The 18,024-nt window shown below is 41.0% G+C and overlaps 1 protein-coding gene across 3 annotated transcripts in view; it reads right to left on the bottom strand.

The window, feature by feature from the left end:
* The window catches only part of LOC148316432 (glutamate receptor ionotropic, kainate 2-like), a 65,084-nt gene extending 51,970 nt beyond the window's left edge, over positions 1 to 13,114 (bottom strand). For 2 of the 3 annotated variants that reach the window (XM_088285597.1, XM_088285598.1), the window contains exon 1: positions 2,924 to 3,576. In XM_088285597.1, coding sequence (XP_088141723.1) covers positions 2,924 to 3,047 — 124 coding nt within the window. In that variant the 5' untranslated portion in view covers positions 3,048 to 3,576. Of the gene's footprint in view, positions 1 to 2,923; positions 3,577 to 13,054 lie in introns of those variants that run through there. The other variant, XM_088285599.1, reaches the window with a different exon arrangement.
* Positions 13,115 to 18,024: the final 4,910 nt, after the last annotated feature.

The following is an 18,024-nucleotide window of genomic DNA, read 5'->3' as shown; positions in this document are numbered from 1 at the left end:
AAAAAATAAGAAGCAGCCTCGACGTTGAGAAGAATGTCAAACGAGAAGGACAAAATTACAGGAGGATTCTTGTCGCTCGTTGATAAAGATTTTTGACTTCATGTTTTCCAACATGTTTGACACTTGGTGACAATTAAACAAACTAAAAATGGCAAATTAGAGACAGCAACGTAAATTACCTTCACATGAAGCCATTAAAATACCCGACAAAGGCCACGTTTCAATATTAACAATTTTTTTACCACAGAGGATAAAGAATATATGCCTGAGTATTCTTATTTTGTCCCGCTACATTTGCTGCTGCACCGCTGGTGTTCAAATATCTCATGCTGAAACGTTAGCACATTCACACTCAGATGCTATTCGCTAATCCGCCTGTAGCGTTTTATTTTAGGCGTCACATAAATCTCCTGCGATTTGAAACAATTTCAACAAGTGCCCTGAAAACATTGAAAAGTGAAAAGTGCAACATTTGAATGGCGATGCGCAAGACAGCAAATACGAACGTTCTACGGCAGCTTACTGCCAAAAAAGCAAAGTCTCTGTCCAGGGTTCTGAAAAAAAAAAAAAGTGTCTCACAAGCGTCAGCCTGACATTTTTTAGCAGGTTTTTACGGTCTGGCACCAGAAGAGGGCCGAGGAGGAAAACGATTATCAGATTTATCCTGCAGCAAAATGTCGGCGGTGACACGAATCACCTCTTATCTGCCGTGAATATTGACTCTGATGCCTGTCTGATGCAGCCTGCACACGGGCCACACGCTTCGAATCAAAATGCACAGGGCAACAAAAGCCAGAGGAGATCTTATCTACTGTAATTACACACATGGGCCACAACATTAGGCACACCTGCACGCTCCAATAATTCCACATCAGTGCGAGAACGGCTAAAAAAAAAATTGAATGAGGCTCTGTTTTGATTGACACTATCGGAGAACGATCAATTTTGATACATTTAATGCTTCAAATGTTGTATACACACGTCCTGTATGCCGTAGACATGTTTATATTAATTTAGTGTGCATATGTACATAAATATGAGCAAATACATTTTTTATTTAATCGATTCATCGAGTGATTATTTTGCCGATTGATCAAATATTCTGATAAAATTTCAGATTGTGTCAAAGTATATCATTCTTGAAATTATTGTTGTTTATTTGGTATTTTTTAGTGATTTAAAAACAAAACAAAACAGAAACAATCAAGCAATACGACACGAGAACGATCGATGTTGTACTCATCAATCATTTTAAGGCACTTTTAATTAACACAATAGAGAAATCTTTTCAAATATTTACCATGACGAGGCTAAAATCAGACAATTTGGATAATTCCAAGTTAAAAAAAATGTAAAAAATCTCTAAAAGATGACTCGATTGTTAAAATAATTGTCGATTAATTTCAATGACGATTAGTTGTCGATTAATCGAGTCGATTTTGACACCGCTAATTGATGTGTTCCACTTTAAAATAGGTGGAGCAAATTGTGTTCAAGGAAATGCCGCATTGAGAGTACTGATGAGTTCATATATGTAAAGAGAAAAATCAACTCGAAATCCCTTTGAACCGAACCAGATGCTTCCACTTGAAAATCGAACTGCCTCTGAATCGTATCGTATCACGTGTACCGAATCGTCTTTTTTTTTGGAAACGTGCAAAAGTTGAAGGAAACTTTGTCACGTAGCTGAAGGAAATTCGGGCTCAGGAGACATCCCGACCTCGACTCATCAGGCCGAGGGTGCGCCAGGGAGACCAAGCCAGCTCGTTGTCATAGCGGCGGCTCGTGCAGACGTCGCCGCCTGACTTTCAAATAGGGCCCTCGGGGTGAAGGGGGATTGCAAGGACGTGCTGTCAACACTCGCCGACACCGACTGTCACCCCCTGTCACTCTTGAAAAGCGCTCTGTCCACGCAACGGCGTGTGCCACCAAGAAGCAGACGCAGTGAAGATGCTGTGAGACCAAACAACACAACTGCTGGTCGGCATTAATTATAGAACGGGATGCACCATGTGATTACTTTTGAGTGTGGCACTTTTACAACACCTTCCAATTAAGCCAATTAGCTCCAAAGGCATGTCGATGCCAATAACATTAAGTAGTAGAGTTGGGAGGGGCTCGGGGGGGGGGGGGATTCGTTTCAGCATGTGCCAAGCCAATTGATTGCGTAGATGCGCACCTGGGCTCCTTGTTCCCACGCAAACATTCACTGCAGAGGATGCGTTGGCATCTCATTGTGAGAAAATGTCCAATTAGAGTTTGACAAAATTTCACCGTGATGTCATTCTTGGCTCCGGTTTGGCTTTGACTTAATATTTTAAAGAGCAGGCCAGTGACTTTCATTTGTAAAGAAGTCCATTCATCTGCTTTCTACAGATGACTTTGGGTACACCTTGCACTGCTCACCAACCATGGGGTCCGTTAAAAAAAGTTTGCTAGGGGGAAATATACATATATATATATATATATATACATATATATATATATATATATATATATATATATATATATATATATGTATATATTTTTAAATATATTTTAATATATATTTTTAAATATATTTTAATATATTTTTTTTTAAATATATTTTAATATATATTTTTAAATATATTTTAATATATATTTTTAAATATATTTTAATATATATTTTTATATATATATATATATATATATATATATATATATACACACACACACACACGTGTGTATATATATGTACATACAGACACACACACACGCACACATTGTAGCATTGCACTAGAAAGTAAAGCAGCAGCAGCAACAGGGCTTTGCCAACTCTGGGTGGGATGGGAATAAGAGTCAACAAATCCGTTGCGCCCCCCTCAATGTCATTTCAATGTGGCCCACCGCACACGCACACACATTGTTTACAAAAGCCAAGTGTAAATAAGTGCAATCTTACCGAATCGAAGGACGTGCGGCATCCCGCGAGAGTGACCGAGAAAGAGCAGCAGAAGCGGAATGAGGCTGAGCTTGGACCTGAAAACGACACTGCTTATCATCAGCGGATGGGAGGTAATCTTCATGTTGTTTGCTGGGGGGGGGAGAAAAAAAAAAGAAAAAAAAAAAAGAAAAAAAAAAAAAGAAAACAAATGCACCGTGGGTTTTTAAATCCCGCCGGCGCGTGGGTCCGAGCCCCCTTTCCCTTTCCCGATGCACGTCGCTGCTGCTTCTTTCTTTATTTTCTAGATGGCCGCGTGAAGATCACGGCATGGTCACTCGCGCTCTCCCAAAATCCATTAGCAGTCCCGGCATGGTCCTCGTCTTGCTCACTGCACCAACGCGCGGCAATCCTTGGGCTCGAGGGACGACGGGGCATCCATGTCGAAGGGGGTGGTGGTGCGGGGGGGCTCCGAGTGGGGGCGAGGAGAGGTGCGCGTTTGCTGTTAGTAGCGCCGGCGGCGGGGGAGAAGGAGCCCGAGCATGGGCTCGGAGAGGTGAGGATGCGGGAGCGGGGATGACGAGCGCCAAGCAGAGGACACGGCAGCGATGTGCAGCCCCCCCCCTCTCTCCTCCTGTGAGGCACTGTGGCTCGCATGCACTCTCGTTCTACTGCACTGCTGCACAGCCTGTGACGTGGCGCCAAGGTTAGTGGAGAGAGAGCGAGCGAGAGAGCGAGAGAGCGAGAGAGCACGTGGTGATGAAGATGAGAGCAGCAGATGGATGAGAAATTCAAAATGTTCATCTCGAGCAAGCGTTTTAATGACGACGACGTGGATTGTCGGCTACAAAGTTGCCAGATTCCCAATCGTCACTCAGCTTGGCTTTGCATGTTCAACTTTCCCGAAACATGCAACTTGGAGTTCGCTAACTTTGAAGTCACGCAAAATCGCTTTCAACGGTTTCTGTGCAAAAACGGACAAATTAAATTTTTTTTGGGGGGGGGGGTGGCACAATTTGTCATCAGTGTTATTGGTGCAGCCAACCGAACGGATGAAAAAAAAAATTTAAAAATGAATGTGAATTCATGCAAATTATGTGCTCTTAATATTTCCCTTTGGCTAATTTATTTTACAGTGTTGGTGCCAAAATTAATTGAAGTGAACAAAATAACTACAGCGTCTTTTATTTTAATATTTTTTTTTTAGGTATGTCGGTGTTAAAATGACATTCAAGGGTGGCACAAAACTGCTTAACAAGAAACTCCTTTTCAACCTTAACAAAAATAAAAAAATAAAAAAATCAACTGACTGAATTCTTTAATATGAACAAGGTGCTATGTTTTTCTTGCCAATCATTCCATAAATGCAACAAAAAAATAAAGAGTTGCAGTATCGGACCCAGTGTAAGCGTAAGTGTAATACAAACATGTCTGCCCTCTAGTGGTGAATGGTGACATTACAATTAACTTAAAACTTCAGTTGAGTTCTACAAAGTCGATCGACGGCGGGTTTTTTTTTCAATACTTTTTCCTGTTTTAGATTTTTTTCCTGGTATTTCGGAACTTTTATGGGTAACGATTTCTTTAAACGCCTTTTTGTCGCTTTTAGCGTTTGTCATTCCTTCTTAAAACATTCTTTTCTTTTTGCAGGACACTTTGCAAAGTTAGAAATATGCATTTCTAGGGAAAATTCGATTTGACCGATGCAAATGGAAGCCTTGCAGAAAGCGACTTGAGTTTATTCCGATTGTTTACGTGGCAGGAAACAATGGCGGCATTCACTGAGGCGGTGAGCCGGCTTATCGCTCTGATTAACGACTTCAAAGAGCGGATATGTCGCACCAAGATGCCGATCTGAACTTCTAGCATGGGCCTACATGTTATTGATTGAACACTAGCCGCACCTTATCAGCATCCGCCCCCAACGAACATCTCCCACTGGGTCGATGGACCTCCACCAAGTATATATGCAGCAGAAAAGAGCGGGGTTGCATTTCAACCCAAGAAAAAGCAACTCCTTTAGGTCTCAATTGGAAACACGCAAAATTACCTTTCTCCAAAAGCTGTCATCAGAATCAGAATCAGAATTCCCTTTATTGTCGTTGTAGCTCTCCAGTGCAATATAACAAATAATTACATTAAATATATCAATTAAATTTATTCAATATTAACTAAATAGAAATTAAATGTGAAATTAAATAAATAAAACAGACATATAAAAAATTAAATATGCTCGCCCATAAATAAAAAATAAAAAGAAATGTCAAGTCGGGGGCCGCAAAATATCAACAAGCAGGCCGCAAATTGCCCCCAGGGCCGCAGGTTTGAGACCGATGCTGGAAACTTTTTCGGGGTGGTGATTAACGCAAAGGGCAACCAGTTTGAGACGCAACATTTGAAATAACAAATAAACAAATATGTGCCTTTAAGAGGCGGGGCTTGCGGGTTTGCCATTGACTGGAACTATGGAGAGTCTGCGTCCGAGTGTCTGGGCGCGATTTTTATTCTTTTTTTTTTTTACAGTAAGAATTTGCTAACTTAAAGGAGAAAAAAATGCTCATCTCTCATCCTGAGCACACTGAGATGACTAAAAGTGTCAATAAGTACATCATGCTGACGCCCACTCCTATTTTTCCCTCGAAAAGCTGCAAAAAAAAAAATAAAATAAAGCATTTTTAGCAGTCGTAGTAATGCTGGTGGCGCATACGGAAATGAGATTCCCTCGCAACGGGATCACAAATGCGCCGTGAACATTGACTTTGAGCGAGTGTCACTTTGCGTGGGTCTGCGCGGCGGCCATCTGCAGCGTCGGAAAATCAAAAGAGAATGGAAGCCATCGTGTCGCCATCTGGGCCATTTGCATAATTACGGAGAAGTTGAGGATTTAGGCACAAGCCGGCGGAGCCTCTCAAAGCATGAAAGGAACGCTCATGGCAGAAGAATTTGTCTTCTTAAAGCCACAGCAGCCTCAAGTCATGAAATTTTGTTTTGTTTGTTGTGTTCTGTGACTATTTACGAACCAAACCTATTTAAAAAAATAAATAAATAAATAAATAAATGTTTCTAGCAGTAGAACAGCACCGGTTTCTGTGCAAAAAGTGTCGAAAATTTGCATCCCTCTCCTGATCGGGACAAAATTTCGAATTTTCAACAATCTGTTTAAGTGTGAGGAGCCTCGGCATAATGGACGTGGCAAGTCAAAATTCGCCGCCTAATCTTTATCTTCTACTCGAAAACTGTGCTGAAGCGATTCAACGCTGCCATCTACAGGGATCTGCGAGTCGCTACGGTGGTTTACAAACCGGAATTTCACAGTCAAGCTCGTTGAGACACGTTGAAAATCCTATAAATTGCTGAATTTAAAGAGTTAATTATGTAATTGTGAATAATTACATTTTTGTCATTCAAAACATTTTCAAAGTGTGATTATTACCGGTCAAGAATCAATTTTAAATCAGAGAGAGCTTTATGGTTCCCTTTGGTGCGAGTTTAAAAAATGTTTATAATTTATTTTTTCTAGCGAAAAAAAAAATATATATATATATATATATATTTATTATTATTTTTTTTTTTTACCTCTAAAAGCTTGCACAATACCGATTTTGTAATTTATAGCGATGATGTTTCAGAAAAAAAAAAAAAAAAAAAAATCCACCTGTTGCAAAAATAAAGAGGAAAAAAAATAAGGGCAGCTCCAGAATCCGAGAATCAGAGAGAAAAAAAAAAATTCTTGCATCCGTGATTTAAAAAGAAATTTCCCCAAAAAAAAATTTTTTTTTTTTTTGTTTAAATCAAAAACTCCGGATCTCATCAGATTGTGCCAGGGGTACCTAATATTGCGACCAGCGCCGGACCAAATTCTTGATTATCCTCGCGTGAATCTCAACACCAGGCTTCGCGTAAACAGATGGCACCCGAGATGCTTTATGAAGACGCAGATTCCACCGGCTTTGCATCTCCCGGAGTCGGCTGGCACCGCTCTGGATCCACTTCTCCCAAATGGGAAGCTCGACGCCAGCGTGGCCGTGAAACTTTTGCGGCCATATTTCACATAAAGCGCCTCGCATCCGGAACGGCGGCTCGCATCTTTTCGGCTCAGCTGGCGCCGGCGTGAGGATGAGCCATGAGAGCCAAAGTGTCGTGCGCTCGGGTGGCGACGCTCAACGTTTGGAGCGGTGCTCAGCGGAGGAGTCTTTGCCAGCTATATCGGACAACTCTCACTCCGTCTAAGCGGCACGGCGGAATCAATTTATTATTTTTTTTCTATATGAAGCCATGCAAATGTAGACGTACAATTCGAGCCAAATTGTGCTAATTAACTCCACGGGGACCGATTTCAACATGATTACATTTCGTGCAGGCATCAAAAGCGGTGACGTATCAAACGACCCGCGACTTTTCATGACAGACGACAAAGGCGCAAAACACAAAGGCGCTCGCTTTTATTTATTTATTTTTTTTAAACCGCACTCAAAACCGAAGAGAACATTTTCAGACGTGTATCGAAATTGCCGACGGAATGATTTCATTTGTCGCAAATTCGTGTGCTCCAACAAGTCGCCGAGCAAACGTAAAGAATAACCATCTTGCCATTTTCTTTTTTTTTTTTTACTCATTCTAGCCTGTCAAGGTGAAATTCAAATCATCACCAATGTATACTTTGTGCGACACACCAGATTGTGCCCGAGATGACGAGATTTAGCGGCAACGGAATGGATGACATACGAGGAAAACAATTTGAAAGAATCCCATTCCATGGGCGTGCAGCATAACAGCTGAATCAGCATGTTTGTTTGAATTCAGGCCAGCGAGCTCCCCAACCAGCTGCTATTTTTTTTTTTTTTTTCTTTGTCAGTCGCGGGACTGGAAACGGCATGATGATTTCCGGCTGGTATGTGGCACTATTAACGTTTTCACTGCCAACACAGGTAAAATGAATGTATTTTTTGACGTCTATACCCGTCAATGGCAGTGAATGTGTTAATAACGCCGCCGTTGGAAGCCGAACGCGAACTGAGGAACCAAAAAAAGGGCTTGATGTGCTACCAGTTGTTTACAGCGCGTCGGCTCACGCGGGGGGGCGGATGTTGATTGACTTAGTTCCATTGATTGGAGCTCTCCGTGACTGGCGGGGAAGCGCGTGTGTAACCCCCCCTACCTCCCCCCGCGCCATTGGAGAGTCTCGATCCCATTCGCATCCCTGATCAAACCGCGTCACTTTTGAAGGAGAATGCAAATGAGTGGCGTTCATCCACACGACACGAGTTGGATACGCCGCCGCTCGCCTATACGACTTGGCGTCTCTAAAAAGCATTGTCACGCTGCGGAATGCAAAAGGCGAGATAACCGCCGCTAAAAGCCTTACGTGTGAGCGTCTCTCACTCTTTACACCCCCCCCTCCTTTTTCGTCATCCCTCCATCCTCCCTCGCTCGCTTGCCCAGGCACGCTGGTGGAAACAGCGCGCACACACACACACACACAGAGGAGGGTGCCATGGAAACGAGAAGCTGATGCGCTTTGAATGGTAAGCCCCGACAGAGAGGACTTTCGTTCACTTGAATTGCCGCGCGCTAACGGCCGCTGCATTATTCACGACGTCACAATTGCTTTGGAACGCGACAAGGTCCGCCAACGCTAACAAGTCGTCCTCCTCACCCGCCTGTTATGTCGGCATGGCGGCGGTTAAAGACGGCTTTCGCTTGCTGACAAGCGCAATGGGAGCTTGGCACAAAGATGCCGTTAGCCTGTTGAATACACACTGTTTTTTTTGTTTTGTTTTGTTTTTATACAGTGGAGTTAGCAATGTCATCCTTCGTACAACGTTGGCAAGTCTGAGTTACCACGATCACCACAAAGGTCAAGTTTATGATTTATGATTCTAAGTGCTCTTAAAATAAAGTTGAATTAAAAAAAATGTTTTGTTCACGCTGTATGAAAAAAAATAGAAGATACATGTCACATATGGGCAAAGAAATCAGGAATCGAGCTGCAGAGTGAAGACACCGCAGGATAATAATTCAGGATAAACTTTAAAAAAAATGAATTCAGCCCAATTATCGATAAATGTGCGCAGTACAGCTCTTTAAAAAAACATTTTTTTTTAATTAAAAAATAAAAATATAATATATTATAATAATATATTATTATAATGTGTATTTATATATATTAATTATAATAATATTAATAAACAATATTAATATTTCATCCAGCCAGCAACCACAGCGTGAAGGATCAAGAATGTGTCAGCCCGCAGCAATATCGCAGTGAGTGTTCCTTAAATCAAATTGTAACGCTTTCACTTTTGACTGTAAGATTCGAAAAGTTCCTGTTGCCGGCGAAAGAGAAAATCTCAAGGACCTCTGCGGGAACGCGTTCCTCAGAAACCACAATTAGTCAAGTGAGACAGTTATTAGGACCTCTCCGCAAACTGTCACTTCCTTTTAGTGCTGACAAATGCCTGGAACACATCAGGCGACCCAACCGCCCCCCCCCTTCTTCACTGCTCAGTGCAACCCAACAACACCACACCACCCTGGAGCAGTGAGGCAAACTTGCAAACAGAGTCGCATCATCATTTTTGGAAGCGACCGCCACTTGCAACTCTGTAGATTGTACGTACGTCCGGGCGAATGGATTATGGAGAAAGTAATCCTTTTTCACACTGCGCTTAGCGGGGCGCGGGAGAGCAGTGTGAAAATCAACTAATATTAAAAAAATATATATCGTCGCATAGGACAGTCCAGTAATTATTGGAATGTGTTAAATATGCCGGAATTAATTTCACACGTCCTACTTGAATAAATGAAAATTGTGAAATCTGCCTAGCAACACGAGCTAGCTGAATTCTGATTGGATTAAAAACTCTCACCTAAAAATACAACACCACGATATAATATGACATCAATGTGAAGAATATGATCCTAATTTCTTGATTATGTGAGGCCAGCAGAGAAGGCCTTGATGGCCTTGACCGCCCACCACTCAATTCAGACTGTTATGTGGCGTCGATACAGGTCAAACCACGGCCTGTTTTATTCGAACGCATCTCGACATCTGTTAAATGCAAGTCATTTATTCCTAACAAGCGTGGAGCATCCGTGGCACGTTGACAGGCATCTTTATCGCCGCCCGGCGTCGGCAAGTCGGTGCGTCTGTCCCGCTGAGAAGTATCCCGGTCAATATTTGCAATTACTTCGGCATTTCGAAAGCAATAATATTCATATCGTTTCATTTATTGATAGCAAACGCGCGTTCATAAACGGAAATGGAGCCGACAGCGCAACATAAAAAGCAACCGATCAAAAAAATAAATAAAATAAAATTCTAAAATGACGACTTCATAACTGTGGCACTATTGAGGCAAATATTCAGACGGGATTATTGTTGCAAAATGTATCCGAAAATATTGCAGAACAAAACACAATTCAATTTGATGGCTGAATTTGTGCAAAGGAGTCTGAATATTAATATTTGCTCGTGTTCTTGTCAACTCATCTTTTCTCAGCTTTGCCGTTTTCTGATCTTGGGTAAACATGCACACAAACACGCAATCGCAGACACTCAGCAGAAAAAAAAAAACAGCTTGATTCGGTGGAGGATGGCCGCTGTTGGGCTTTTGCAGAGCAGCCGGCACAGCCTGGTGTGCAGGATAAGGATGTCCTTACAAGGCAAGTCTCGGCGTGAATAATGAGGAAACGTGTGTGTGTGTGTGTGTGTGTATAAGGAGAGAGCGAGGGCGATAGCGACAGAGAAAGTCTGAAATTGAGCCGGACGTAAAGTGTAAAGAATACGGGCACATTTATCCAGTCGCTAATATATTTTGGTCCTGAAATGGAAACTTAAAGAGATCAATTTATCAGAGAGGATTATGTTAATTGACTGCCGATTGTGTCTTGGAGCAAAAAAAAAAAAAAAAGGAGTGCGCCGCTTGAAACACAGCAAAGGCTTGATTAGGTATTAACTAACCATACATCAATTTTCAAGAGCGCCCGTCCTCATTAAGGTCAAAGGTCGGGATGCATTGAGGCCACAAAGATTTTTTTTACACGCACAATGAAATATCCCAAACTTTTTTTCAAAAAGTGAAATGAAGGAGGTAAAACACACTATTACATTAAAGAACAAAAAAGTAATTAGATTTTTTTTTTGGTTTTTTTACATTTTCAACCACACTTCGTACTGTCAACAAAGTGTTATCTAGCTTCAAAATAGAAAAAAAAATTAATTAATTAATAAAAAGCTCATGCAGGAGGTCCGTGTATTTATTTATTTTTGGTTATATTTAAAAACAATGTACATTTTATATGTTAAGTTTTACCATTAAAGTATTATAATATATTAAAAATATTAAATAAAGTCGAGAAAGTCCTCTTTATAATATAAAAACAAGTAGACCATTTATGCTCTGTGAAATCCAGAATGTTTTTTTTTTTTTATTTAAAAACAAATCCATTAAGTCAAAAGGGGTGAATAGTTTTTTTTATTTTTAAAGAAAAATCTTTAGCATAACTAACTGTCCAACGTGGCAAAAACGGTGATTTCCAACTGGACGTAAATTTCAATCTAACTTACTTTTAAAATCAAGTAATCAGTAGGCACCTTGCTCGACTCTCTGCAAGACGAATCACACGTTCATCTGCACGGGAAAGCATCAAGATATGCCAAAGAGATGGCTTTGAATATGAATGCATCCAAAAAAACGCAAACCATGTGCATAAATCCAAAAGCACATGCGCCGCGTGGACGCAGATGGACGCGTTTATAAACATATCGACGACGTGCACGCTCGCGGCACGGTGGATCGTCACGCTCGATCAACTGTCCTTAAAAAACGAGCGACTTCACTTCAACGTAAAACACAATTGGCAATTTTGCATCCAAGTACACAATGGATAGGACCATTTTTTATTTTTTTTTTGCAATTTTGGGGAGTTTGCAAGCTGGAGGAGGTGGCCGCAATCCAGGTATTTTCCCCGCCGCTCGTTTTGTGTGCCGCCGAGTGAAGGCCAAAGTAAATAAGAATCACCTTGAAGCAGGACAACAGGCAGTAAACATCGGCTTGGCGGCTAACGTGCTGATGGACTTAATTGCTACATTTGCCTTTTCCGTTAGGCAAACGCAAAATGTGACAGCGTGGCCGAGACTGTCGACAGACCAAAGTCCTGGTGAGCGCTCGATTATTGACAACAGTGCTGATTGAGACGGGGGGGGGGCGAGGCAGGGGGACGAAAACAAAACACGGGGGCCCATCACACTCGAGCTAAAAGGATTGCGAGGAGCACAACAGAATTTACAAACAGATGCGACCCTGATGGATGGATCTGTCCGTGCAAGCAACCCAATCACTAAATTGACCATCAGAGGGTTTTTCAGTGAACTCGCAATTATCGCCGGGACGTATGTTCCGTTCCAGATCGCGGTGGTTGAAAATAAACAGTACGGAAAATGTTTTACCATGTTCCATATACACGGCAAATTATTAAATTATTAGTTCGGAACTCGGAAATAAAAGATATGCGTTTGATCAATTATTGTTCAAGTTACTCTGAAAGGGTAACAAAAAAAAAAAATTGGAAACATCTCAACGTTATCGTTTATCCCACATGACAATTTGAAGTTTGGGTTTAGATTTTCGCAAAGATCTTGGAAGTTGACACACATGATTCGCTTTCGCGGGCCACATATAAACGATGTAGCAGGCCGGATCTGGCCCCCGGGCCTTGAGTTTGAAACCTTTGTAGGAACGTGATTTATGTGATTTCGCGCCATACTTGATTGGTAGAATTGCGTCAAGTTGTTGCGATGAACTCATTCAACCGCCAACCCAGCTCAAATTAATGTCATTTTTGACGTCTTTATCCGTCAATGGCAGTGAATGAGTTTTAATTAAGAGACTGTTAGTCAAAGTGTTTAGTAAGTTAATAACTCTAATTAAAGAAGATTAAAAATAAATAAATAAACAGCTTTCATATTAATTCATGATTCGTTTTATTTATATATTTATTTATTTATATTTATTTATTTTAATTTTTTTTAGGCCAAAACGTTTCTAATCAATCTGGTAACGCACGATAAAAGTCCACAAATTTCACAGCCTCCCTGACGCGACGGAAAAACATGACGTCCTCGGTGTAAAAAACAAAATGTCTGACCTGTGTTGGAGATATTCGCAGTCTTCCATCCCCAATGGCTTCCCGCGTGTTCCAGCATTCCTAAAAATAGAGCAAAGAGGGGTTACTCAAGGTTTGTGTTCAGCTTGCACCTCACTGCTGCAACTCAAAGAACCGTTGTTGCGAAAATGTTTTTTCAGGGCAGGTGGGGGGGGCCCAGCGCAGCGGTGGATCCGGACATTCTCGTTGGACAGATTACAGCTGGCGTGTTCCCATGGAAGAGGTCAGCTATTGCGACGGCGGTTATTATATTTCGGGCAGCAGGAGAGGCCCGCCGAAAGAAAGGCGCTCTGACTAATATGACTTATCAGTGTGAAAAAGAGTCTTCCATTGTTCTCACTGGCTTTAAATGGTTCGGTGGAAAAATCTCGGGGGTTCTGCTCTTTAAGCTCCTCCGCCGTACGTTTCCTTACTTATACGAGCGGGGATGAGCAACAGACGGCGAGGGCGAGCAGGTACGCGCGCTTCAGTAGCAATCAAACGCTTCAATGTGATACGTTGGGGAGGCAATATTCATTACGATTTATTTGAAATGATTAGACGTGCAAAATAATGGTAATAAATTATAAAAAAAAAAAAAAAAAGAAGAGCAGAATAATAATGATTACGATGAATGGAAATTAGCAGAAAATTTGGTAATTTTTCATTAATTTATACAAAATGTAGGCATGAACATTCATAAGATAGTTTTGTTTATTGACTTATGTTAATAGTGCCCCATCGACCATAATCGAAGAAAATGTTGCATTTTATTTATTTATATTAATCCGCAATATATCGAAATTACGATTAATGTTTTATGCTGCCGATTACAATAATTATAAGTGACGTGGGCCGATTGCAACATTGTTCACGGATATTAGCTGCACATTTTTCAACTTTACAGCTGCTCACAAAATTTCAATAATCGATTAATCGGTTCATTATTCAGGATCGATTGATGAATCGGATTATTTGCCTAATTCTAATTAAAATTCCTTCTTTTTATTACATTAAAAAAAGACATTATTTTAAACATACATTACGATTCATTTGTTGGTTTAATCTGCAACGTGCAGGCGAGCGGGAATCGACGCTACACCGCGCACAAGCAGCGGTTGGGTTGCAAAGTTCAAGCTGAACATGATCGGTTTTTTTTGGGTTTTTTTTTTTCCGGGATCGCCAATGAAAGGCATTGATCGACATATGACGATCTTGGTCGTTTTTTTGCGGAAAGCTGCCGATTGATCAGCGCGGCACTACTGAATACTCCAAAGAACAGATTCCACAAAAAAAAAAAAAAAACCTTATTCGAACCTGAAGAAACTATTGCCTGCTTTCATTAGAGATAAAGAATCAGCCGCATAAACACTTTCCGACACAACCGGTCGTCCAAGCACATTTATTGTCTTCTTAATTAGTTTCCCCGGCATCCTGCATTCCAAGTCCTCGAGGAAAATGGAGCCACCGAAGCGTCCTTTAAAACAACCCAGAAATATCTGAGGCTTCATTTATTGGACTGCTCTCCTTTCCTATTAATCATCAGCGCACGCATGGAAATGAGCTTAGTCCCCCCCCCCCTTTTTTTTTTTTCTTCTCCGCACTGCTCCACATCCACTCAAGGACAACTTGCAGGACAAGCCTTAAGTAGGAGCGTGGCTCGTATTTTCTTCTTCTTTGTCCGCTAATAGGTGCCCTTCAAACTTACGTCGATAACAATTAGCATTTGCATAGCAGCGAGAAAAAATGGCAAAATGTACGCAAGGTACAGAAAGAAGACGAAGAAAATGAGCTCGGGTCCCTTTGTGGCACTTGTGCGTCTCCACTTAATCATCCCCCCGGCCTATAAATAGGCCGTCACGGCTGCGGAATATTGGGAGATTAATGGATGAGAGTGGAACGCCATAATGCACTCAAGCTGCTTTAGTGGAAAAGAATTCATATAAAGCCGCTTCACTTATTCGCCATCGTTCTGTTCTATCCCCCCCAAAGATGGACTTTGCAACAGCCTCCTCCATACCGAGGCGATGACACCGACATAAAGCGGACGAGGGCAGAGACGCCCGGTGCAAGCCCGCCAGCTCTTCCCTGAGCAGCGAGGAGACAAAGTTTTCTTTCCTCGCACTTTTATTCCGTGCGAGGCGCCGCGCCGTTTGTGTTCCGTTCGATAACGCTCGCTTGCTGGGAAACGTGTAGATGAGTTGGAGGAGGGGGGGAGAGGTTGAAGCGGAGGTCATCGTGAGTCACTGGAAGTTTTTCCTGTCCGATGGCGAAGGCAACAATCGACAGGCAAAAGTGCATGAAAACAAACTCAGGGTTTTTTTTTTTTTCATACCTTTGATGTGAACATGGAATTTTTTTTTTTTGTTGATGTTGTTTTGTAGGATTAGGTAAACGCGTGGATGACTTAATGCAGTTTTCGCTACGAGAGCCGATTCAAAGGCGGTTCGATCGGAAAGTGGAACGATTGGATATGACTCGGTTCGAGAGGATATGATTTTTTTTTACACTATATACATATATATATATATATATATATTAGTGCTGTCAAGTGCTTACATTTTTTTAACTACATTTTTTTTTCTAATTTTTTACACTCCTAATATATATATATATATATATATATATATATATATATATACATGCAGGAATTTCCTCCTCATCAAGTGTTACTTTAAAAATGTCTACCCTGTACAGTACTCGAGCGTACAGTACATCGCACATGAATTAATTGCCCTCGGATAAGAATTGTTCGCTCCCTCTCGTCTCTTCATACATCAGCATTAAACTTTTGTCATCTGGAACGGCTGGCGTAATATTTTACACTAAATTGTCCCTTTGACTGGACGCCAAAGTACAAGTGACAGACCTGTATAGACTCATTTATCATCAGCGAGCAACATGATTTTTTTCTTTCTTGTCTCCGTCCCCTTGTGGCGTGTTGAAGGGGCTGACGGTTGTCATTCTGTTGACCTATGCTCAGACTCGCATGTCGACAAGACACTGACACGCGCTTTCAGGTTCCTTGCAAGCGACCGCACATCATATTCCTCCTCTTATTTTTGATTGAGTAAAAAAATCGGCAAGTGTGTGCTTATTGCTCTTATAGAACATAACACAACGCACAGATGTCTGGTGCAGTACCAAGACTGACCTGTGAGGGCAGCAAAGAGCCACACGGCATACAGACTGCCAGATAAAATATATATATAAAAAAAAAAAAAAGAGAAGGCTAAATAGAAGTTAGGCTAACAGTTAGCATACCTTTATTATCTAGAAATATTTCTGAGTCATGTTATGGAAACACAACTCTTTAATTTGCGACGACAACAAAAGCAGCAGGTCGCATCCTAATTGGCCATCAAGTCCGATTATTGCTAAGTATCTATCCTGCTTTCCATAAATTTCTGCTTCCCTGTCGAACCAAAGTACATCTTATCTTTTTTCTATTGTCACCTATATCACGCCTGGAAATTAAACGGCTTCCGCTTATCTTTGACTCATTCTCCTTAACTTAAAAAGCGACTTAGAAAGCCGTCTTACGTCTATCCTACTTCACCTTCAACATATCCTTAAATGCTTCGAATAGAGTCAAAGAAATGTTTACAGTTCATCGGAACAGGGTGTCGGAAGCAAGCCGCGGGTTATTTATTTATTTATTTATTCTTTTATTTTATATATTTATTTATTTATTATTTTATTTATTTATTTATTTTTATTTATTCTTTTAAATAGTTATTAATTTATTTATCTATTTATTTATTCTTTTACTTTTTTATTAATTTATTTATCTATTTATTTATTTATTTATTCTTGTACTTTTTTATTAATTTATTTATCTATTTATTTATTTATTTATTTATTCATAAGAGCATTTTTTTGTTTTAATTTTCATTACCGATAATAACCCTTATAGCACATTCACAGCAATCTTTATGCAAATACATTAATCTCAACCTTGTGGTAATGCAACATTTAAAAAATAAATAAATAAATAAAAATAAATCACGCGAGTCTGACATTTCTGAGACGGAAGGACGTTGATAATACGGCGCGCGGCGCAGCGCAAAAAAAAAAACAAACAAACACATTGAAAGTGAACACACGAGTGACCTTCCAATACTCTCTCCGCTCGGCGATGAAGCGAGCGGCCCGTATTGGGAGTCGTAAAGGAAGCAATAACATTAGCGAATCACTCGCAGAAAGTGTCGCTCCCCACTCACTTACTGATATTACATTTTATTTCCGATGATTATTGGGCTGTTGTGATTATTCTGTTCTCCCTTGAGCAGATTCCAATAAAAGTCATCAACAGTTAACAATAGCTAATTTGGTGTTTTAAAAAAACAAAACAAACAAATGTGTAATCGGTAACATTATACTGGAGTAAAACATTTTTATATCCGATGCTTTTAAATCCATAATGTTTCGGCAAAGTCCGATTTTTGATTTTAGCCCAACGCTATTTTCTCCATTTTCTTCCCTTGGAGAGCACGTTTTGTCTTGAGGCTCCAGCTGTGTGCCGACCGTATACGCCAGAAATTTGGCCCGAGGCTAATTATGTAAAGTAGAAGTATATGAAAATGCAGCGAGAGCTTAATTATCACAAGAAATGAACGAGGGGGGCGGGTGGGGGGGACAAAGAGCACTTAGGCGGCAGATTTGGCATTTCAACGCGTCTTTCTCTGTCTCGCTTTTTCTTAAGGTTGCGTCAAATGTTTGAGCGTGCTTGTTGCTTCGATATTTTCGATGCATTATTAATGAGTGCGCAAGCGAGACGTTGGCGACAAAGCGGCAACATAATTGAAGTCATTTGACAGGAGTGACGGCAAGCTTTTCCCACTGGTATTTATGAACCTCTGCACTTTATTGTCAACAGGTACGATTGGGTGTGTGTGTGTGGGGGGGGGGGGGGGGGGGGCGTGGGGGGGGGGGGGGGTGTGTCAGCGCATCCCGCCATACGTCATCATTTG

This window comes from Idiotropiscis lumnitzeri, chromosome 21 (assembly GCF_059441095.1).
Source record: "Idiotropiscis lumnitzeri isolate Australia: NSW breed Sydney's pygmy pipehorse chromosome 21, RoL_Ilum_1.0, whole genome shotgun sequence".
Lineage (NCBI taxonomy): Eukaryota > Metazoa > Chordata > Actinopteri > Syngnathiformes > Syngnathidae > Idiotropiscis > Idiotropiscis lumnitzeri.
The sequence above is the reverse complement of the archived record's forward strand: the minus strand, read 5'-3'. Positions and strand labels throughout refer to the sequence as shown.